At 41.6% G+C, this 24,544-nt stretch overlaps 1 protein-coding gene across 4 annotated transcripts in view; it reads right to left on the bottom strand.

Annotated features, from left to right (window-relative positions):
* The window catches only part of LOC135544530 (transportin-1-like), a 62,786-nt gene extending 38,710 nt beyond the window's left edge, over nt 1-24,076 (bottom strand). For 3 of the 4 annotated variants that reach the window (XR_010456344.1, XM_064972204.1, XM_064972206.1), the window contains exons 1-4: nt 23,725-24,076; nt 22,532-22,607; nt 15,882-16,031; nt 7,549-7,655 (exon numbers count right to left, since the gene is read on the bottom strand). Coding sequence is in view for 3 of the 4 variants with exons in the window: in XM_064972204.1 (XP_064828276.1) it covers nt 7,549-7,655; nt 15,882-16,031; nt 22,532-22,607; nt 23,725-23,829 (438 nt within the window). In the remaining variant the exon portion in view is untranslated. The remainder of the gene's footprint in view (nt 1-7,548; nt 7,656-15,881; nt 16,032-22,531; nt 22,608-23,724) is intronic. The other variant, XM_064972205.1, reaches the window with a different exon arrangement.
* Nucleotides 24,077-24,544: the final 468 nt, after the last annotated feature.

Below are 24,544 nucleotides of genomic sequence, written 5' to 3'. Positions count from 1 at the left end.
AGACTAAGAGCATATTCCAATGAACCTGGACAGTCCTGGTAAGACTAAGAGCCTTGCTGTGGAAACGTGCAAGAATTACAACTATGCAAAAGAAAATTGGAGCCAGTTGAGAGGAGAGAGAAAGGGATTATATATAAAAAGAAATGTCATTACTCCTTTATCCTCAGTTAGAAACTATGTCCAGACAACAATGGTAGAATATACAGTACAATGTACAGTGTCTGAATGAGAAAGCACTTGGTCGTTTGGTCATTCGACTAGCACCTTCCAACCGCCCGTTAATCACCACAGTAAAAACGTCTCTCCAGCAAAACCTAAATTAAGCAATCAGCCAATATTCTATAAGCATGAGGTGACATCCCACACACATACCTGCTCTGGCCTTTTTATAGAGCGAGGGCCGCAGAGGGAAGAGGGGAAGAGAGGGAAAGGGGTGACAGAGGAGAACGGGAACATGAAGGGGAAACGGGGAGAGAGGGGTATTGCTGTGACAAGAGACAGAACCGGTTCGGACGAGGTCTGCGGTCGTAGTGACTGCTGTGCTGACGGCCAGAGAGACAGACACCTGTGTGGAGTTAGCATTAGGGTTGGGTGACGTCTGGAATGACACATTTTCCCATCTTAACATTGTTGATATACAATTGTATAGTCTACAAAAAGTCCCTCTGTACCCAACATCATTACTAAACTTTAAACAAGTTAGCCATCCCTGAGACTTGGTGTGGTAACTCTGAAAATTTCTTTAGTCTCTACGGAGTTTGGTAAATCAGCTTTAAATTTTCTTAGACCTTATTTTTGGAACAATCTTCAAAATGTTCTTAAATTTGATGTTTTGGTGCCTCTAGGCCAATTCAGAAAGCTGATTGAAGACCTGATTGAACACCAATGAACGTGTTTATGACAGTGTTTTTCCTTTCTGCTTCCGTTTTGTATTTAAATTTGGATGTGTGCATTTTCTGTAATTCCGGGCTCATCTGTAAAAGAGACCTTGGTCTCAGTATGACTCTCTAATAAAATAAAAGGTTAAAGAAAGAAAATGAAGGCTATGGCATTTAGGGAAAATACAATTTGGCATGTTGCCCTGCTGTGTGCTCACTGCCAGACGACAGTCAAATTCAAATAAGCTAAAACAATCATGTGACATCACGATGTTGTCACCAGACGATGGTAGACAATTCAATCGTAAAATTGCCAAAGCTAGTTAGCATTTCCATTCCACACTGCGGTAGAATCTACTCAGCTCACAGGGATCTCAGTGCAGACAGAGGGACTGAGATTCATCCAATACTTGGGAGAGCAGGAGAGGGCAAAACGCAGACAATGAGAATGCAGCACAGAAACTCAAAATTGTGTCTGAGAGCACTGCAGATTTCAACACAAATATAGTCTGCATGCAATAAGGATTTTAACACACACAGCTCAAAACAGTGTGTGATGTGGATAATCTAGTAATAGGCCAGCCGCTGAAGGATCATCTTTATGTATAAACACATAAAAGACACACTGCTCATAGCCAAAATCAGAGCCACGCCACCCAGTGCCAATAGCACTGCCTTTGAGGCCCAGTCGACTTCGAGGTCGTCAACTCACATAATATGCTACCCAGAGCCCTGTACCACGCAAAGCTTTTAGGACCACTGCCAAATAGCTCAGTCAGTGGAATGCCTTTTTTACACACACACACACACACATAAATGTACCAGTCAGCTAGAATTTACAAGTCCAATGGCTGTCTGTAACATGACTCGGCTGAGGCTCATCTATATGCTCTGAATAACTCACATCAATCACTGACATATTAACAGCAGGCCTAATACGCTACATGCATACTATTTGTACTCTGATGAATACAACTACTCTTTCAGCAAATTAAAAAACGGCAGAACTAGGCTACGCAGATCTCAAGGCAACACTTCTAAACAGACTTGACGAGGTTCCTCGAGTACACCAAACCCTAGGAGTACCCGCCCGTCTGCCTGAAGAGTACTACCAAAAAAAAAAAAAAAAAAATCACAGCTCACTCCAGCTCCACCGCAGAAAATAACAGAGCGAAATCTCTGCTTCTGAACCAGCTCTGTGTTGGGAGGAACACCCTGTGGCAATAGTGAGAACTATTGTACAGGCTTTCCTTTGGGATGTCTGCCAGGCCCAGGCGTAAGGGTCAACTCGATCTCCCGTCAGCTGTACTTGGATTCCCTTTGATGAGTCCAGATTGTGTCCCGTTGAAGATAGCACTGGGGCATATTTAAGTGTTAGACTATAAGAGAGTGATCCATGCTTCCATGGTAAATTATCAATGGCATGTAGATTGTGTAGATCTGAATGAGCCATTGACACACACACACACACACACACACACACACACACAGGTTCAAAGAGATGTTAAAAGGAAGTGGAGACACTAATCTGTCATCAAGCCAAGATTAGGTCATTCTGAAGTAAAGGTCATGTGCTGTCTGTGTCCAATCAACACTACACACAAGTGAGTAAGAAGAAAATGAGAGGGTATGTCTGGGCTTCACTGTAAGTGAATGCACGTAGGTGTGTGAGCTCCCCTGTGAGTGTGTGTCCTTCAGAACACAGTGATCCCCAGCCACACATCTGTATGGAGGCTACTGTCCAGGGGTGATATCACGTTGCTTAGGTGCCGATACGATATATTGGATTCTCATGTTTTTCTATATGTATTGCGAGTTGATATTACGTATTTATTGCAATTTGATGTTCCAAATATATTGCTCAAGATGTCTGACGCAGAGACAAGAGGGCATGAGAATACAAGTGCTGAAAACATGTTGACTCACTATTTGTTTTTAAAGGATGGAGAACAAGCTATATGATGAAAAATAGTGGAGTTGGGACAGGTACAGCAGACTAGTGCTTGCGAACACATTTTGATATATATATATTTTACAAATCAATAGTGTCAAAGCATCCATATAATGACATTTAACTGCGTCGATTACCCCCTCTCCCCATCACTAGTGTATATGAAGAACTCTGTGTGTGAGGCACCCTCAAATCAGCTCATTTGTGAGGCGTGAGTGTGTGGCTTTATATTTACTGCTGCTGGCAAGCAGCCAGGGGCCACCGCAAAGAATCCTGGGACAGCCAGGCTATTTTTGGGGCTGTTGCAAGGGAGTGTTTTCCCACGATGCAACTCTGCATCAGCAGCACCGGGCTTGATGCAAAGTATGACGCCCCAATCAAATTGGTATTTAAAATATGCTAGCCTCCATGCAAACACACTCCATTCATTCCTTCATAGTTTGATCATCAAATGCATTTAGTGGATTTTTCTAACCCTCTCCCTGACTTGAATATCTATGAGCACAGCATAGCAGAGAGAAGGCTATAACTCTGGACACACCCATAACTAAAAGGCGTGTCAGAGAGGAAAGCTGTGGGAGGGGACTGGCTGACCAACAGCAAATGGAGTAACACCTGAGGGGTATACTACAATTGAAGCAAGATCTTCTCAGGGTTTTGTAGCGTCAGAGTCCAGCTCAGGCTTCATCCGTACTACGACAGTGGAGATTTCTCGCCCGGCTGCAGCCAACTCTAGCAGGCTTGTAACTGCGGATGTGGGTCACACATGGCTAGTCAAAACGCCAAACTCTTCACTGATAATGCTGAAACATCAATCCATGAGCGAGTCAGTGCCACGTGTTCATGTGCCGAAGTCAAAAGGAAAAAGAAAAGTTACCTTGCAAATTCAGCAGGCTATCGTGTGAAATAAGCTTGAAGTACCGTCTTAAATGTATTACTTATCATTAATGCAGTCCTTGGCAGTCCTTGGCAGGTAGCCTAGTGGTTAGAGCGTTGGGCCAGTAACCGAAAGGTTGCTAGACTAAATCCCTGAGCTGACAAGGTAAAAATCTGTCGTTCGAACAAGGCATTTAACCCACTGGGCCGTCATTGAAAATAAGAATTTTTTTAAACAAAGTTTAAATTTAAAAAAAATGAAAATCCGTGCACGAGCACCTTATTTTGCACACCTAACAATTTAAAAAAAATTAAAGACAAATGAGTTTCATCATTGTATGATGCAAGGAACCACATTACAAAATAACCTACATTTAACCCATATTTGTTTACCATCGAGAATCGGAAGAAAATGCAGAAAAACACCCTGCCCATTGGCTTCTTTGCATATTCAAGCTGGTCTCAAAATACAACACTGCCCCTTTAAGGCTCTCCTGGAGGTTGGCCACCCTTGCTAGCCTATAAAATACTGCAACATTACAATTACAACCAAATATACTGAACAAAAAATAAAATTTAACTAGGCAAGTCAGTTAACAAATTCGTATTTACAATGATGGCCTACACCAGCTAAACCCGGACGACGCTGGGCCAATTGTGCACTGCCCTACGGGACTCCCAATCATCGCTGGTTGTGATACAGCCTGGAATCGAACCAGGGTGTCTGTAGTGAAGCCTCAAGCACTGAGATGCAGTGGCTTAGACTGCCTCGCCATGCGCCAATCGGGAGCCCAAGTTACAGTTCATGTAAAAAGGAAATCAGTCAATTGAAATAAATTCCTTAAACCCTGATCTATGGATTTCATGACTGGACAAGGCCGCAGCCATAGGTGGCCTGGGAGGGCATGGGTCCACCCACCTGGGAGCCAGGCCCAGCCAATCAGAATGAGTTTTTACACCAAAAAAGGACTTTATTACAGACAGAAATATTATAATATTCTAATACAGACAGAAATATTCATCAGCTGTCCGGGTGGCTGGTCTCAGACAATCCCGCAGGTAAAGAAACCGGATGTGGAGGTCCTAGGCAGTCGTGGTTACACGTGGGCTGTGGTTGTGAGGCCAAATTCTCAAAAATTGTTGGAGGCGGCTTATGGTAGAGAAATTAACATTAAAATCTCTAGTAACAGCTTTGGTGAACATTCCTGCAGTCAGCATGCCAATTGCACGCTCGCTCAAAACTTGACATCTGTAACATTGTGTGACAAAACTGCACGTTCAAGTGGCCTTTTGTCCCCAGCACAAGGTGCACCTGTGTAATGATCATGCTGTTTAATCAGCTTCTTGATATGCCACCCCTGTCAGGTGGAGGGATTATCTTGGCAAAGGAGAAATGCTCACTATCCCTAATAAGGGATGTAAACAAATGTATGCACAATATTTTAGAGAAATAAGCTTTATGTGCGTATGGAAAATTCCTGGGATGTTTTATTTCAGCTCATGAAACTTGGGACCAACACTTAACACTATATTTTTGTTCAGTTTACTTATTTCTTTTTTAAATAATTCCCTCCAGGCCTCAAAATTAAATATATTGATACTGTTCAAAACAGACTACAAATGCAATGGTTGATGCAAAAGATTTATCTTAAAATGCTGATCGTTTTATTTTTTCATATTATAAGCTCGACGAACCAACAAACCATGCCTCAAGTATGTCAACAGAATCAAGCCTTTTGACGTTAATTATCAATCATTACAAACTGGGTGGTTTAAACCCTGAATGCTGATTGGCTAACAGCCAGAGTATCAGACCGTATACCACGGGTATGACAAAACATGTATCTGTACTGCTGTAATTATGTTGGTAAACAGTTTATAATAGCAATAAGGCACCTCGGGCGCTTACCTCGGGTGATATATGGCCAAGATACCACGGCTAAGGGCTGTGTATAGGCAGCCCGCGTTGTGTCGTACGTAAGAACAGCCATTAGCCGTGGCATTCAGGCCATATACCACACCTTCTCGGGCCTTACTGCATCAGCTTGGACAAGAGGCTGTAGCCAATATCACCTACACTGACATGTAGGCTTTTTTATTTATGTACACTGCATGTGGAAAGTATTCTGACCTAGACTTTTTCCACATTTTGTTACAGCATTATTCTAAAATAGATTAAATACAGTTTGTTCCGCAATCTACACACAATACCCCATAATAACAAAGTGAAAGCAGGTTTAGCAATTTAGCAAATGTCGATTTTTTATTTTTTTTTATTTTAATGAAATACCTAATTTACATAAGTATTTAGACCCTTTGCTATATGACTCGAAATTGAGCTCAGGTGCATCCTGTTTCCATTGATCATCCTTGAGATGTTTCTACAACTTGATTGTAGATTCAATTGATTGGACATGATTTGGAAAGGCACACCTGAGCAAAAACCAAGCCATGAGGTAGAAGGAATTGTCCGTAGAGCTCTAAGACAGGATTGTGTCGAGGCACAGATCTGGGGAAGGATACCAAAACACTTTTTGAAGCATTGAAGGTCCCCAAGAACACAGTGGCCTCCATCCTTAAATGGAAAAAGTTTGGAACCACCAAGACTCTTAGAGATGCCCGCCTGGCAAAACTGTGCAATTGGGGGAGAAGAGCAGAGAATAAAAGTACAGCTTGATCGTTGATGAAAACCTGCTCCAGAGCACTCAGGACAACAACCCTAAGCACACAGCCAAGACAATGCAGGAGTGGCTTCAGGACAAGTGTCTGTCCTTAAGTGGCCTAGCCAGAGCCCGGACTTGAATCCGAACGAACCTCTCTGGATGTAACAAAATGTGTGTGTGGGGGGGGGGGGTAAAAATCAAAGGGTCCAAATAAATGCACTGTATTTGAACATTCGATCAGAATATTATTCCAATGTTGGCCTCACTGATCCAATTCATATTGGAGTAATTGCTTGATATTGTGATTTTTTTACATTTTATTTTACTTGTCCCGGACAAGTAAACAAGTTATTGTTGAGCACTGCACTACATTCAGGATAAATGGAGTTAGCCATTACCTCGCTACCTTCTCAAATCACATACATAGTATAGGGCTTTAGTCTTAAATGCCTCGCACCACCACTTTGATGTTGTTGGCTTGCTCTTAACTCATAACCAAAGACGGTATTCTTGGTCATGGCGAGAGCCAGTCAAGAAATGAGGTCAGATTATATTCACTGGTATAAAAGATAGAGAGAGAAAGAAAGAGGGATAATATAAGTGATTTCATGTTGAATAAGCTGCAGTTTTGGGTTAGTTCCTATCCAGCTGTGAGTACTTCCCTTCAACTGAGTCGGTCAGCATGACTCCATCCAGATGCTGCTTTATTTGACCACCCCTCCCCAGAGAAGTGCACAGGAACACTAACAAACAGACACCTACATATTTTTTGCTTGTGTCTGGTATTGAGTGTGAAAAAGGACAAGAAAACCAGATCACTCATTCAAAACGTCAAGGTCACTCATTCAAACACAGATAATCTCTGATAAATCCACAGATTACAGCGACGAGACAACGACTCTCAAACCAACCTCTATCCTAAACCACTCACCCCAGTAGCCATCATGAGACAGTATTAGTAGTACATTTGTAAACCTGAGCTCCCAGATGTAGCAGTGTAGTCCAGGTGTATCCTTATCTAGTCTTCTCCTCACAATATTTAGCATATGACAGTTCAGAAAACACAGGACTGGGCTGCCGAGGTTATCACTTCTGTGAGGTGACGACCTAGGTGAAACATATAGCTCAGCTCACAGACCTGGCAGCCAAGACCCTGTCCTAGTCTAGTCTCATTCCTCACCTCACAGGTGTTGTAGTCCTCAGAGTCCAGCAGAAGGCAGAGTTTGGGCAGCAGCTCAGGCCAGTTCTGCAGCTCCCCTTTGGAGGCGATGGTAGTGATGAGGATACCTGGGTCGAGAGAGAAAGACAGAAGAGACAGACAAAGACACACACAGAGAGACAATGACAGAGAGAGCGAGACACAGAAAGAGAGAGAGAGATGAGACAGGTCTCCTCGAAGCAACTCCACAACCCTCCCTTATAACAATCACTTCCTTGCTTAATCATCATGATGATCACCATCAGGATTGGCAGAGCCAATATCCTGCACTTTTAGTTGGTTTATAATAGGTGATTTACACACTCCTGTTTGTTAATTTGTCAGATGTTAGGTAACCATGGAAACAGAGCACTGGCACAGTCTGTTGCTTGCCTGCTGACTCTGATAAGGAGGCACCATGCAAACACCATTGGGCTATCTCAACAAGCCAGCTGGCTAATCAAACCTTCAGAAATATCCATGCAGCCAGACACCAGTGAGACGAACGGAGTTATATTACCCTGAGCCGCGGTGTACCAGTCTATGGCATGTGACGTGAACAGGCAAAAACAGTGAGGGAGGGGCGCCTTTCTCAAATCAAACAATGATCTGTGGCGCTTGGTCATGTCGGCTATAAGGCAGCATGGTACATCGTCCAGAAACATGAAACATATTTTCCATAAAATATGTTTGAAAATTCTAAGTCGTTTTAAAATTTTAAAAAATGCTTTATTTGCCTTCCCAAAGCAATCACTTCTGCATTGGAAACAGAGAATCCTACTCATTACTTCACGTGCATAATCTAGCCTATGCTACGTTACTTTTGTTTTGAGATGATTTTGCAGTGGGCTTTGTGGTGTAAAGTACTTAAGTAAAAATACTTCAAAATGTACTATTAAAGTTGTTTTTTGGGGGTATTTTTGATAACTTTACTACATTCCTAAAGGAAATAAATGTACTCCATACATTTTCTTTGACACCCAAAAGTACTTGCTAAGCATTCAAAATTTAACAGGATGATAAAATTGTCCAATTCACGCACTTATCAACAGAAAATCCCTACTGCCTCTGATCCCTGGTCATCCCTACGGCCTCTGAACTCACATGCTTTGTTTGTAAATGTCGTCAATGTTGGAGTGTGCCCCTGGCTTTCCATTTTTTTTTTTAAATCTGTTAAAAAAAAATGTGCCACCTGGTTTGCTTAATATAAAGGAATTTGAAATTATTTACACTTTTACTTTTGGTATATTCAAAACTAAACACTTTTAGATTTTTACTCAAGTAATATATTACTGGGTGATTTTTACTTGAGTCGTTTTCTTTACTTGTACTCAAGTATGACAGTTGGCTACTTTATCCACCACTGGCTTTGAACGGGGCACCTGGCTCACGCCCGCAAGGCAGCCCGGTTCCAAAAAGAATGCAATCACTTTTCACTCATTGCAAACTTCTCCCACCGAGGTAACCCGGGCCAGATAATCAAATCCCCCTCAATGACTCAAAGATTCAGGTTTATTCGCATCAATGGGTGTGTCTAAGTCTTATCACCTTTAAAAACTAGGTAAGCGATTCCAATGTTCCCTCTAAGCTGCGAGTGGGCGCACAGCTGGCCAGGGACTGACGAGCATTTATTTTTAAATAATTATCAAAATAATAATAAAATCCACCTTTGAGAAAATCACAAGACTGAACTGAACTAACAGGGAAAACTCTAGCAAGTTAACACTATCAACGTTTCCCTTTACGGTTGGAATTCTGATGGAATCAGTGCAGTATTAGCCACTATCAATGCAACAAAGCGCAATCGGAAGGCAAAGCACAAGGCAAAGCGCAATCGGACTAGGATTCTATTGCATTGACAGGCACGACGACTCAGGCCTGTACTCTACTGGTGCGCCATAACAAATCAAAGCTGCGGTAGACCTATATGCAATTAGAACATTGCCATATATAGATGTGTCATTTAATTTGAACTGGACTGTTTTACAGCATGAGCGGTCGCAATTATTATGCGCTTGTTTTGAGAGCTACATATAGACACGTGCGCACATTTGTTCACATTCTTAGCTAGTTAGTGAATTATTAGCCCAGTTATAGCTCATTTGTAGTCAGCAATGTGGGAGCACAAAACTTCAACATATCTAGCCATCTTTGAAAAGCATTTTTTTTTTTTGTCTTAAAAAAAGGCTTGAATAAGCCAAGTAGCCAATAGGCAACGGGTAGCACAATCTGTCTGATTCTCTGTAATAAATGGTATTGGAATAATAATCCATTTTATTTTGTAAAGCATCACAACAAAATGTTCAGTCGCCTCCTTGTCTGAAGGACAAGTTGCTAAACAAGTTCATGTCAAGCCCTGCATGTTTGTTTTTTTTGTTTTTGTTTTTTTCAAAAGTCTCATGGAATGCAGGCCTACATTGGCTGCTACTGTAGGCTGAATGATATCATTTTAACATGGAAATAGCTGTTACGGTATGCATTTTCTCAATTGTTTTTGATGGTAGGGCACTCTGGTAGGCCTACACTATGATCAAATAGCCACAGTAGCCTATTTGGCCACTGTTAAAACAGTATATTAAAGCGGGTACAGCCTTGAGGGTTCACAGCAAATGCACGCAGGAAGTTACACAGAAATTTCACAAGGTTCAAGTTAGCGATCAGCAGACCAAAAAAAAAAGCTCAATGCCTATAAATATTAGAGGGGAACATTGCCTGGAACACAATTCTCCTGCTTTGATCTGTTTGAGTCATTGAAGAGAAGGAGTGTGTGAAGGGTTTTGTAATCAGGTATGAGCTGGGCTGGAACAAAAGCTTAGACACCACTGCCATTCAGATCTGGAGCTGTCAATCCTTAAATCGTTTTTCTGCACTATGGGTACAATGGTATTGACAGTCACAGAGTGTACAAAACATTAAGAACACCTGCTCTTTCCATGACAGACTGGCCAGGTGAATCCAGATGAAAGCTATGATACCTTGAGGTCACTTGTTAAATCCATTTCAAATCAGCGTTGATTAAGGGACATTAATTGTGTATGTGTGCCATTCAAAAGGTTGAATGGGCAAGAAAATATTTAAGTGCCTTTGAACAGGGTATGGTAGTAGGTGCCATGTGCACCGGTTTGTGTCAAGAACCGCAAAGCTACTGGGGTTGTCAAGCTGTCAAACAGTTTCGTGTGTATCAAGAATTTTGCACCAGCCAAAGGTCATCCAGCAAACTTGACAACTGTGGGAAGCATTGTAGTCAACACGGGCCAGCATCCCTGTGGAATGCTTTGAAAACATGTAGAGTCCATAACACAACGAATTGAGGCTGTTCTGAGGGTAAAAGGGGTGGGGTGAAACTCAATTTTAGGAAGGTATTCCTAATATTTGGTACACTCTGTGTGTGTTTATAAATAAATAAAACACACACAGTACCTACCAGTGAAAAGTTTGGACATATCTACTCACTCAAGGGATTCTTTAAAATGGTACTATTTTCTACATTGAATAATAGAATAATAGTGAAGACATCAAAACTATGAAATAACAAATGGAATGATGTAGAACCCCCCCAAAAAGTGTTTAACCAATCAAAATACATTTTAGAATCTTGAAAGTAGCCACCTTTTGCCTTGATGGCAGCTTTGCACTCTTGGCATTCTCTCAACCAGCTTCATAACGTAGTCACCTGCAATGCATTTCAATTAACTGTGGCTCTCATGAGTATCGCCACAGGAAAGGAAGACCCAGAGTTATCACTGCTGCAGAGGACAAGTTCATCAGATTTACCAGCCTCAGAAATTGCAGCCCAAATAGATGCTTCACAGAGTTCAAGTAACCGACACAACTGTTCAGAGGAGACTGCATGAATCAGGCCTTCATGGTCGAATTGCTGTGAAGAAAGCACTATTAAAGTACACCAATAAGAAGAATAGACTTGCTTGGGCAGAAAAACATGAGCAATGGACATTAGACCGATGGAAATATGTCCTTTGGTCTGACGAGTCCAAAATTGAGATTTTTGGTTCCAATCGCTGTGTCTTTGTGAGACGCAGAGTAGATGAACGGATGATCTCTGCATGTGTGGTTCTCACCATGAAGCATGGAGGTGGTGGTGTGATGGTACTCTGCTGATGACACTGTCCGTGATATATTTAGAATTCAAGGCTACTACAGCATTCTGCAACTGTATGCCATCCCATCTGGTTTGCGCTTAGTGGGACTACCATTTGTTTTTCAACAGGACAATGACACAACACACCTCCAGGCTGTGTAAGGGCTATTTGACCAAGGAGAATGATGGTGTTCTGTATCAGTTGACCTGGCCTCCACAATCACCTGATCCAATTGAAATGGTTTGGGATGTTGGACCACAGAGTGAAAGAAAGGCAGCCAACAAGTGCTCAGCATCCAGTTGAAGTCAGAAGTTTACATACACTTAGAGTATATATCCCATTTAGCAGACGCTTTTGTCCAAAGCGACTTACAAGTCGGCTGGGGCCACTACATTATGGGTGGCCCCAGCGGGAATCGAACCCACGACGCTTGGCGTTGCAAGCGCCATGCTCTACCGACTGAGCCACACAGGACCACATGACACAGGAGTCATTAAAACTAGTTTTCAAACCACTTTCTTGTTAACAAACTATAGTTTTGGTAAGTTGGTTAGGACTAGAGGCCGATTATGATTTTTAACGCCGATGCCGATTATTGGAGGACCAAAAAAAAGGCATATACCGATTAAATCGGCCAATTTAAAAAAAAAAAATGTATTTGTAATAATGACAATAACAACAATACTGAATGAACACTTATTTTAACTTAATATAATACATCAATAAAATCAATTTAGCCTCAAATAAATAATGCAACATGTTCAATTTGGTTTAAATAATGCAAAAACAAAGTGTTGGAGAAGAACGTAAAAGTGCAATATGTGCCATGTAAGAAAGCTAACGTTTAAGTTCCTTGCTCAGAACATAAGAACATATGAAAGCTGGTGGTTCCTATTAACATGAGTCTTTAATATTCCCAGGTAAGGAGTTTTAGGTTGTAGTTATTATAGGAATCATAGGACTATTTCTCTCTATACCATTTGTATTTCATATACCTTTGACTATTGGATGTTCTTATAGGCACTTCCGTATCACCAGTGTAACAGTATGGCTTTCGTCCCTCTCCTCTACCTGGGCTCGAACCAGGAACACAATGACAACAGCCACCCTCGAAGCAGCGATACCCATGCAGAGCAAGGGGAATAACTACACCAAGTCTCAGAGCGAGTGACGTTTGAAACGCTATTAGCGCGCAACCCGCTAACAAGCTAGCCATTTCACATTGGTTACACCAGCCTAATCTCGGAAGTTGATAGGCTTGAAGTCATAAACAGCTGCTGGCAAACGCTTAAAAGTGCTGTTTGAATGAATGCTTACGAGCCTGCTGCTGCCTACCATGGCTCCGTCAGACTGCTCTATCAAATCAGACTTAATTATAACATAATAACACACAGAAATACGAGCCTTAGGTCATTAATATGGTCGAATCCGGAAACCATCATCTCGAAAACAAGACGTTTATTCTTTCAGTGAAATACGGAACCGTTCCGTATTTTATCTAACGGGTGGCATCCATAAGTCTAAATATTCCTGTTACATTGCACAACCTTCAATGTTATGTCATAATTACGTAAAATTCTGGCAAATTAGGCAGCCCAAACTGTTGCATATACACTGTCTCAGCGTGCAATGAACACAAGAGAAGTGACACAATTTAATTAATATTGCCTGCTAACCTGGATTTATTTTAGCTAAATATGCAGGTTTAAAAATATATACTTCTGTGTTGATTTTAAGAAAGGCATTGATGTTTATGGTTAGGTACACATTGGAGCAAAGATACACACCGCATCGATTATATGCAATGCTGGACACGCTAGATAAACTAGTAATATCATCAACCATGTGTAGTTAACTAGTGATCATGATTGATTGATTGTTTCTTTATAAGATAAGTTTAATGCGAGCTAGCAACTTACCTTGGCTTACTGCATTCGCGTAACAGGCAGTCTCCTCATGGAGTGCAATGTAATCAGGTGGTTAGAGCGTTGGACTAGTTAACTATAAGGTTGCAAGATTGTCAGCTCGGGGGATTCAATGTAAAAATCTGTCGTTCTGCCCCTGAACAAGGCAGTTAACCCACCGTTCCTAGGCCGTCATTGAAAATAAGAATGTGTTCTTAACTGACTTGCCTAGTTAAATAAAGATTAAATAAAAAGGTGTAAAAAATTAAATATATTTTAATTTTTTTTTTATATATATATATATATAATAAAAATAAAAAAAAATTGGCCAAATCTTGAAATCGGCCCGAATTAAATCGGCCATTCCGATTAATCGGTCGACCTCCAGTTAAGACATCTACTTTGTACATGACACAAGTAATTTTTCCAACAATTGTTTACAGACAGATTATTTCACTATATCACAATTCCAATGGGTCAGAAGTTTACATAATCTAAGATGACTGTCTTTAAACAGCTTGGAAAATTCCAGAAAATGGTGTCATGGCTTTAGAAGCTTCTGCTAATTGTCATATTTGAGTCAATTGGAGGTGTACCTGTGGATGTATTTCAAGGCCTAGCTTCAAACTCAGCGCCTCTTTGCTTGACATCATGGGACAATCAAAAGAAATCAGACAAGACCCCAGAAAAACAATTGTAGCCCTCCACAAGTCTGGTTGATCCTTTGGACCAATTTCCAAACACCTGAAGGTACCACGTTCATCTGTACAAACAATAGTATGCAAGTATAAACAGGGGACCACGCTGACCTCATACCGCTCAGGAAGAAGACGCGTTCTGTCTCCTAGAGATGAATGTACTTGTGTGAAAAGTGCAAATGTGAAGATGCTGGAAGAAACGGGTACAAAAGTATCTATATCCACAGTAAAACGAGTCCTATATCAACATAACCTGAAAGGCCGCTCAGCAAGGAAGAAGCCACTGCTCCAAAACCACCATAAAAAAAGCCAGACTACAGTTTGCAACTGCACATGGGGACAAAGATTGCACTCTTTGGAGAATTGTCCTCTGGTCTGATGAAACAACAATCAAACCGTTTGGCCATAATGACCATCGTTATGTTAGGAGGACAAAGGTGGAGGCTTGCAAACCGAAGAACACCATCCCAATCGTGAAGCACAGGGGTGGCAGAATCATGTTGTGGGGGTGCTTTGCTGCAGGAGGGACTGCTGCACTTCACAAAATAGATGAGGGTGGAAAATGATGTGGATATATTGAGGCAACATCTCAAGACATCAGTCAGGAAGTTAAAGCTTGGTCGCAAATGGGACTTCCAAATGGACAATGACCCCAAGCATACTTCCAAGTTGTGGAAAAATGGCTTAAGGGCAACAAAGTCAAGGTATTGGAGTGGCCATCACAAAGCCCTGACCTCAAGCCTATAGAACATTTGTGGGCAGAAATGAAAAAGCGTGTGTGAGCAAGGAGGCCTACAAACCTACTCAGTTACACCAGCTCTGTCAGGAGGAATGGGCGAAAACTCATCCAACTTATTGTGGGAAGCTTGTGGAAGGCTACCCGAAACATTTGACCCAAGAAACAATTTAAAGGCTATGCTACCAAATACTAATTGAGTGCATGTAAACTTCTGACCCACTGGGAATGTTATGAAAGAAATAAAAGCTGAAATAAAATCACTACTATTATTCTGACATTTCACATTCTTAAAATAAATTGTTGATCCTAACTGACCTAAATCAGGGAATATTTACTAGGATTACATGTCAGGAATTGTGAAAAAACTGAGTTTACATGTATTTGGCTAAGGTGTATGTAAACTTCCGACTTCAACTGTATATCATTTTTGTTTTATTTATTGTTGGACATGAGACTGTAAAAACGCCAGGAAATCAGTTCCAAGTGATTTTAATTTTGGAAATCTGTTCAAGTATTCCCACGCATAACAGAAAGACACGTGATCTTATACAGATTTAAGCAAGGTTTGACATTATGATTTAGTCAAATATATCTGTTTGAGCATCTTGCTTTCAATTTGCAGTATACAAATTATTTGTAATTATGTTCCTCCCCACCGACCATGTACTCAAGAAAACAATTACAATAATCAGCCCTCGACTGAATCTAATTGATGATCCCTGCTCTGTCTTAATCAACATTTATTACACTGCTTACAGTGTATTTGATTATAGTGATCAAATTGTCCAGCATGGATGTGACCACTTAGAGGAGAGCACTAGAATTCAATGAGGACAACATTCTCTTTTACAAATGCAGGCTATGACACACTTACCCACAGTGGCCCGTATGAGGGGTGAGGAGTCTCCGATGTTCTGCAGACACTCGCTCTTGATGAAGTCAGACACTCCATTGGGGAAGTTCTGGTAGTGGGCCTTGACATTGTTCTTCAGGATCAGACCACTCAGAGACCGGGTCGGCTCATCTGGAGAGAAGGGGGAGTGGGGGCAATCGATTTAGGGGTCAATTCCATTTTCTATTAAGTCAATATACAATTAGTCTATGAGCCGAAATGCATAAATTGAATTAGGACTAAACATTCAATTAAGATTTTTCCCAATTAACACTATTCTAATTTTTCTCCAAAATTTGTTTTAATAGAATTAACATAACTTGTCCTAACTTACAAGATGCATTTGATTGGCGTCTAAATAGACTAAACAAAAATATAAAAACGCAACATGTAAAAGTATTGCTCCCATGTTTCATGAGCTGAAATAAAAACTTCCAAGAAATATTCCATATGCACAGAAAGCTTATTTCTCTAAAATGTGTTTACATCCCTGTAAGTGAGCATTTCTCCTTTGCCAAGAATCCATCCACCAGACAGGTGTAGCATATCAAGAAGCCGATTAAACAGCATGATCATTACAGAGGTGCACCTTGTGCTGGTGACAATAACATGTACAGTTTTGTCACAACAACATGCCACAGATGTCTCAAGTTGAGGGACAGTGCAATTGGAATGCTGACTGCAGAATTGTCCACCAGAGCGGTTGCCAAATAATTGAATGTTCATTTCTCCACCATAAGCGGCCTCCAAAGTCGTTTGAGAAAATTTGGCAGTACGTCCAAATGGCCTCACAACTGCAGACCACATGTAACCATGCCAGCCCAGGACCTACACATCTGGCTTCTTCACCTGTGAGATCATGAGACCAGCCACCCAGGCAGCTGATGAAACTGTGGGTTTGCACAACAAAATAATTTCTGCAGTGTCCGAAACCGTCTCAGGGAAGCTTGTCTGCGTGCTCGTCGTCCTCACCAGGGTCTTGACCGGAGCTTGGCATTGTAACAGACTTCAGTAGGCAAATGCTCACTGTCGATGGCCACTGGCATGCTGGAGAAGTGTGCTCCTCATAGATTAATCCCGTTTTCAATTGTTTCATGCAGATGGCAGTATGGCGTCATGGCCGAGCGGTTTGCTAATATCAAATGTTGTAAACAGTGCCCCATTGTGGCGGTGGGGTTATGGTATGGGCAGACATAAGCAACGGTTCATGAACACAATTGCATTTTATTGATGGCAATTTGAAGGCACAGATACCGTGACGAGATCCTGAGGCCCACTGTTGTGCCATTCATCCGCCACCATCACCTCATGTTTCAGCATGATGCATGGCCTCATGTCACAAGGATCTATACATAATTCCTGGAAGCTGAAAATGTCCCAGTTCTTCCATGGCCTGCATACTCACCAGACATATCACCCACTGAGATGTGTTGCGCTTCATAAAGAAAATTGTGGCCACACCAGATACGGACTGGTTTTCTAATCCACGCCCCTACCTTTCAGGTATCTGTGACCAACAGATGCATGTCTATATTCTCAAATCATGTGAAATCCAGAGATTGTCTCATGGATATATTTCCTTATATGAACTGTAACTCAGTCAAATCTTTGAAATTATTGCATATTACGTTTTATATTTGTTCATTGTAGAAGGGAGTTTGAATACACTATTAAGTACACTCCAGACAAAGGCTAAACAATTAGTGAGCATGGGGTTGCTGTATAGCCATGTCTCATATTGCAACACTACTAGAAAACCCAAACATACAAAAACATGTCATACCCCCTCTACTCAGTACATGGGGCACTCAACTAGCTAAACCAAAATAAGGGAAGCCTGTAGCCAGATTCCTGTTGATGCTGAAGAAAACCAAAAAGCGTGACCTCAGCAAAAGGCTGAGAAGGCATTCGAAAAGCTGGATAGCAACAGCAAATCAGTCAATGGCAAATCACTGCTTTCACTGGCTTCTCTGATTCAAAAGTCAATTTTCTTTCACTCATTCCCCTAACACTGATGCTCAGCTTGGTGTAGCATAACTACAGTAGGCCTACAATCAAAGTCATAGCCTCGGTCATGATTTCTGTTTTATCAAAGGTCTTTTCAGCAAGGAACAAGTTTCCCTTAATACTACTGAATGGACATTACCCATTGGTAATTCACTGTCTGATAATTCTCCTTCATGGCTGTTCGATCCAATGTTTACCTCTGTTCTGATTAAAAGTACACTCAAATTTAATTACCGCTGCATCTCTCTCAACCCAGAGCAGTATAATAAATGCCATCCTCAAAAGGCAATGGCTCATCAGCCTAAACCATTGGGTCATCTATTCTACTGTACACAAAACAGGTTGTCAGGAGTTGAGTTGTGCCCGGCCGGGGATTCGTTTTCAAATTTGAGTGACCCATATTCTAGTGGTGTGGTGCCACATCAGTGACAAGACATTTGATTTATTAAGATCCCCATTAGCCAACACCAATGGCAACTGCTAGTCTTACAAGGGTCTGACACAACATTACAGACAAAATACTTTACAATTTACCTATATTTAAAATCATTAACATGTGTGAGTGCCTATCAGTTGCACATATACTGAACAAAAATATAAAAATGCAACATGTAAAGTGTTGGTCCCATTGTCCATGAGCTGAAATAAAATATCACAGAAATGTTCCAGTCGCATAAAAATCTTATTTCTCTCAAATTTTGTGCAAATTTTGTTCATTTCACAACCATGTAATTTTAGAGAATTTGACAGTAAATCCAACCAGACCACATGTAACCACGCCAGCCCAGGACCTCCACATCCGGCTTATTTACCTGCGGGGATCGTCAGTGGAAAGGGTGGGGGCTGAGGAGTATTTTTGTCGAAAATAAAGCCATTTTGTGGGGAAAAAAACTCATTCTGATTGGCTGGACCTGGCTCCTAAGTGGGTGTGCCTATGCTCTCCCGGGCACACCCATGTCTGTGCCCCTGCCTTGTCATGTGAAATCCATAGATTAGGGCATAATTTTTTTATTTCCCCCCCCCCCCCCCCCAATCGACTCATTTCCTGTAACCAATTTTTTTTTAAATCTTTGAAATTGCTGCATGTTATGTTTATATTTTTGTTCAGTATACATGTCAGTACATACACACAAGTAGGTCACATGGGGAAGAGGCGTTGTGCATTGAGGTGTTGCTTTATTTGTTTGTTTTTTTGCTGTTCACTTTTTGCTGTTCATTTGCACTATATAAGATGGAAGGGAGTTCCATGTACTCATGACTGTATAATACTGTACTGGAACTGGGGGAAAGACCCCTGGTGCCATGTCTGGTGGGGTAAGTGTGTGTGTGTGTGTGTGTGTGTGTAAGTTGACAATGCTAACAATTTGGAATTTCCAACACAATGTTTCTTACAAAAACAAGTGACGCGCCTCGCCTCCCGAGTTGCGCAGTGGTCTAAGTCCCTGCACCGCAGTGGGGAGGGTTTGGCCATCCGGGATGTCCTTGTCCCATCGCTCTCTAGCAACTCCTTGAGGTGGGCTGGACGCATGCACGCTGACTCATGTCACCAGTTGTACAGTGTTTCCGCCGACACGTTGGTGCGGCTGGCTTCCGAGTTAAGCGAGCAGTTTGTCAAGAAGCAATGCGGCTTGGAAAGGTCGTGTTTCGGAGGACGCATGGCTCTCGATCTTCGCACCTCCCGAGTCAGTACGGGAGTTGCAGCGATGGGACAAGACTGTAACTACCAAATTGATATCACGAAATTGGGGCAAAAAGTATGACAAAAAAAAGTGACGCAGTCAGTTTTCGCTAAGAGTGACTTGCATGCATAGTATTAATATTAGCCCTCTGATTACAATTAAGAGCAAGACGTGCTGCTCCGTTCTGGGCCAGCTGCAGCGTAAGTACATTTTTCTTTGCAATACTTGACCATATGACTGGACAATAATCAAGATAAAACTAGAGCCTGCAGGACTTGCTTTTTGGAGTGTGTTGTCAAAAAATCAGAGCATCTATAACAGACAGACCTCTACCCATCTTTACAACCATTGAATCTTTATGTTTTTACCATGACAGTTCACAATCTAAGGTAACAAAGTAATTTAGTCTCCTCAACTTGTTCAACAGCCACACCCTCATTACCAGATTCAGCTGAGGTAAAGAACATAGGGAATGATTTGTACCAAATACAATGCTCTTTAGTTTTGGTCATCTCTGTATATCCAGCGCAAAACCCACTGGTTGATATTTATTTATAAAACTCTTAAGCCTCACTCCCCCCATCTGAGATATCTACTGCAGCCCTCATCCTCCACATACAACACCCGTTCTGCCAGTCACATTCTGTTAAAGGTCCCCAAAGCACACATCCCTGTGTCGCTGCTCTTTCAGTTCGCGGTAGCTAGCGACTGGAACGAGCTGCAGCAAACACTCAAACTGGACAGTTTTATCTCAATCTCTTCATCCAAATATGAAATCAATGACACTGACAGTTGTGGCTGCTTTGCGTGATGTATTGTTGTCTCTACCTTCTTGCCCTTTGTGCTGTTGTTGTCTGTGCACAATAATGTTTGTACCCTGTTTTGTGTTGTTACCATGTTGTGTTGCTACCATGCTGTGTTGTCATGTGTTGCTGCCTTGCTATGTTGTCGTCTTAAGTCTCTCTTTATGTAGTGTTGTCTCTTGTTGTGATGTGCGTTTTGTCCTATATTTATATTTGTATTATTTTTCTAAATCCCAGTCTCCATCCCCACAAGAGGCCTTTTGGTAGGCCGTCATTGTAAATAAGAATTTGTTCTTAACTGACTTGCCTGTTAAATAAAGGTTAAGTAGAATAAAGTAGTTTTAGAGATGTTAAGGACCAGTTTATTACTGGCCACCCATTCCTAAACAGCCTGCATCTCAGGGTTTCAGTGAGTTCATTAGCTGTGGTTGCTGATGTAATATATATATACACACACACACACACACACAGTGGGGCAAAAAAGTACTTAGTCAGCCACCAATTGTGCAAGTTCTCCCACTTAAAACGATGAGAGAGGCCTGTAATTTTCATCATAGGTACACTTCAACTATGACAGACAAAATGAGAAGAAAAAAATCCAGACAATCACATTGTAGGATTTTTAATTAATATATTTGCAAATTATGGTGGAAAATAAGTATTTGGTCAATAACAACAAGTTTATCTCAATACTTTGTTATATACCCTTTGTTGGCAATGACAGAGGTTAAACTTTTTCGGTAAGTCTTCACAAGGTTTTCACACACTGTTGCTGGTATTTTGGCCCATTCCTCCATGCAGATCTCCTCTAGAGCAGTGATGTTTTGGGGCTGTTGCTGGGCAACACGGACTTACAACTCCCTCCAAAGATTTTCTATAGGGTTGAGATCTGGAGACCGGCTAGGCCACTCCAAGACCTTGAAATGCTTCTTACGAAGCCACTCCTTCGTTGCCCGGGCGGTGTGTTTGGGATCATTGTCATGCTGAAAGACCTAGCCACGTTTCATCTTCAATGCCCTTGCTGATGGAAGGAGGTTTTCACTCAAAATCTCACGATACATGGCCCCATTCATTCTTTCTTTTACACGCATCAGTCGTCCTGGTCCCTTTACAGAAAAACAGCCCCAAAGCATGATGTTTCCACCCCAATGCTTCACAGTAGGTATGGTGTCCTTTGGATGCAACTCAGCATTCTTTGTCCTCCAAACACAACAAGTTGAGTTTTTACCAAAAAGTTATATTTTGCTTTCATCTGACCATATGACATTCTCCCAATCTTCTTATGGATCATCCAAATGCTCTCTAGCAAACTTCAGATGGGCCTGGATTTCTTCAAACCAAGCTGCTTACATATTGCAGATTCAGTCTTCCCAGCCTGGTGCAGGTCTACAATTTTGTTTCTGGTGTCCTTTGACAGCTCTTTGGTCTTGGCCATAGTGGAGTTTGGAGTGTGACTGTTTGAGGTTGTGGACAGGTCTTTTATACTGATAACAAGTTCAAACAGGTGCCATTAATACGGGTAACGAGTGGAGGACAGAAGAGCCTCTTAAAGAAGAAGTTATAGGTCTGTGAGAGCCAGAAATCTTGCTTGTTTGTTGGTAACCAAATCGTTTTTTTCCACCATAATTTGCAAATAAATTCATTAAAAATCCTACAATGTGATTTTCTGGATTTTTTTCTCATTTTGTCTGTCATAGTTGAAGTGTAGCCATGATGAAAATTACAGGCCTCTCATCTTTTTAAGTGGGAGAACCTGCGCAATTGGTGGCTGACTAAATACTTTTTTGCCCCACTGTATATGGTTGAATCATCCGTATACATGGGCACACGTGCTTTGTTTAATGACAGTGGCAGGTCATAAAGACATCAGACACCAGCCGTGGGGTTCTCTTCCAGGGTTCGCCACTCCTAGAACAGACTGACATGCAGCCCCCGTCACTAGACTAGGTGGTCAGAACGTCAGCCTGTTTGTAACCTCGTCCCCAGGTTAATTTGCTAGCAGAGAGAGCTGGTTGGTGGACGAGATAAGCCTGTGTGACTGCCAGCGACCATTCTGTAGCCTATAGTTGTCTTTTGTGCCAATAAGCAGTAAAATAGAACAAATAGGAGATAGAGAATGAGAGTGGAAGGTTAAATATCTTACCTTCTGATTTCAACTTTGTGAGCACAAATATCAAGTAGTTGTTGAAGTCTGGGTAATGGTTGAGCTGTTCCAGTCTCTTAAGAAAATATGGTTAAGGAAAGGACAGAGCCTACATTGGGCGCACAACCATAGAAGTAGACATGCAGTGTGTGCTGTAGACACAAAAACAGGCTGTTTGTAAAGGTTGATATTAAATAGCAATTAGTGTTAAATGGTGCAGGGCATCAATGGACACCATGAATAACAAAATCAGAAATCAGTCACAGTTATCATAGGATGCGCAACAGGCTGATGCTGATGCATGTAGTCAAATAGAAGCACTTGGCAATTCAACAAACACCACCAAATCAGTAAGAACTAATCTGCATTGCATACATGCACAATATTGCATCACATACACTAAGTAGGTAACCTATAAAGGCGTTATAACACAACATAACTGAATGCACACACCAACGTTCATGATTCGAATGCACCTTGATACTGTAACACCTGTATTGTATGATGACAATGTGACAACGAGGCTCGTATACATGATCACTGCCACGAGCGAGTGGCTGGCTGAAAAGTCACGTTCCTAAACTCACAGGTTCAACAAGATGTCAAGACAGAAGATTAAACCAAAATGAGAACGTTGTTTTCAGCTCTCTTTCCCCTTTCTGACATCATTGTACGACGGGAGAGAATCGAAAGCATACTGGGGGCGACAGGAGGATGACTCGTTCTAAACACAAACACAGGCTTGCAGTTTCTTTGTTGCATTTAAGCCCAACAGCTCAGCAATCGCTAGTAACTGCCCTGTGCCCGCTAACGTTACATTATTTCAACAACACTAAACGTTACACGGAGATCAAAGGATTTGAGACTATACGAAAACTAAACTATCATTGGGAAAACATTTGTTTAAGACTACTTGATTAACTAATGACTGATAGCTACTGCATGCCACCCCATTTATAATATTCCCATCATAGTGTGTGGCTGATTCAATAGATAAGTACATTTGTAACATTGTAGCTAGCTAACTACATGCAGTATACTATCCGCTAGTCCGGTACAGAACAGAAGCCTAGCGCGTTCCCTAACCGCGTGTAATGTTTGCCAAGCTAACCACACAAACTACCACAGAAACACCTCGAATACACCACCCAGTGAGGTCCAAACTTTCATGTTTAGCCGAGAGCGAAGGATACTTGCTGGACGGATCTTTGAGTGGACGTATCGGGAGACTGGGACTCTTTCAAAAGCTGTAGAATTTGCTGAAGTCCTTGGTCGTCTGGTTTCCACTCGCACTCCATCTTGGTTTGCTGCAATGAGATGAAAGGGAGAATGCAAAACTGTCAACACACGCTGTAAATGAACGTTCTCTTTTTCACGGTTGAAGAGAAGCCATTAGCTAAGCGGTGTGACTTTTACATATTATAGTTTCACCTTCCCGATATATTGTGGGATTTCTTTCTCAAAAGCTACTGTCTGTAATTTATTGACATGGGGCTGTCAGCGCAGGAACATTCCGTTTTCGCAACAAGCTAACGTTACTCATGTGGATTCATGGCGCATTTATGATCCAACTGTGCTGTGAAGTCTGCGAGGTCCTATTGCTCCTCACATTTTTTCACTCTGACCAAGAATGGTTCAATTGGGGCCAAAGCCGCCTGAAGTATGGGTACTGAGGGTGCTGCAGCTCCTGCTGAAAAATCAGATTACATACATTTTTGAATGTGTTTTTTAAATAAAAATACAACGACAGGGGGCGCTGGTGAACAGGAACTCGTGAAAACGTGTTTTCTCTGTGTTCTTAACTGACTTGCCTAGTTAAATAAAGTTATAAATAAAAAAACATGAATGACTGCTCATTTGAAAAGAAAATGCAATTCATATTTATGCCCGTATGTCGTTGCTCTGTTGGAATCCGGTCCGCCTGCTGGAGAGTTCATCAGTCACTCTGGTTGCATTTCCCCGAAGATCAAAGTCATTTGTGGTTGTTAGAATGAATACTTCAGAGTACCATTC

This window comes from Oncorhynchus masou, chromosome 8 (assembly GCF_036934945.1).
Source record: "Oncorhynchus masou masou isolate Uvic2021 chromosome 8, UVic_Omas_1.1, whole genome shotgun sequence".
Taxonomy (NCBI): Eukaryota; Metazoa; Chordata; class Actinopteri; order Salmoniformes; family Salmonidae; genus Oncorhynchus; species Oncorhynchus masou.
The sequence above is the reverse complement of the archived record's forward strand: the minus strand, read 5'-3'. Positions and strand labels throughout refer to the sequence as shown.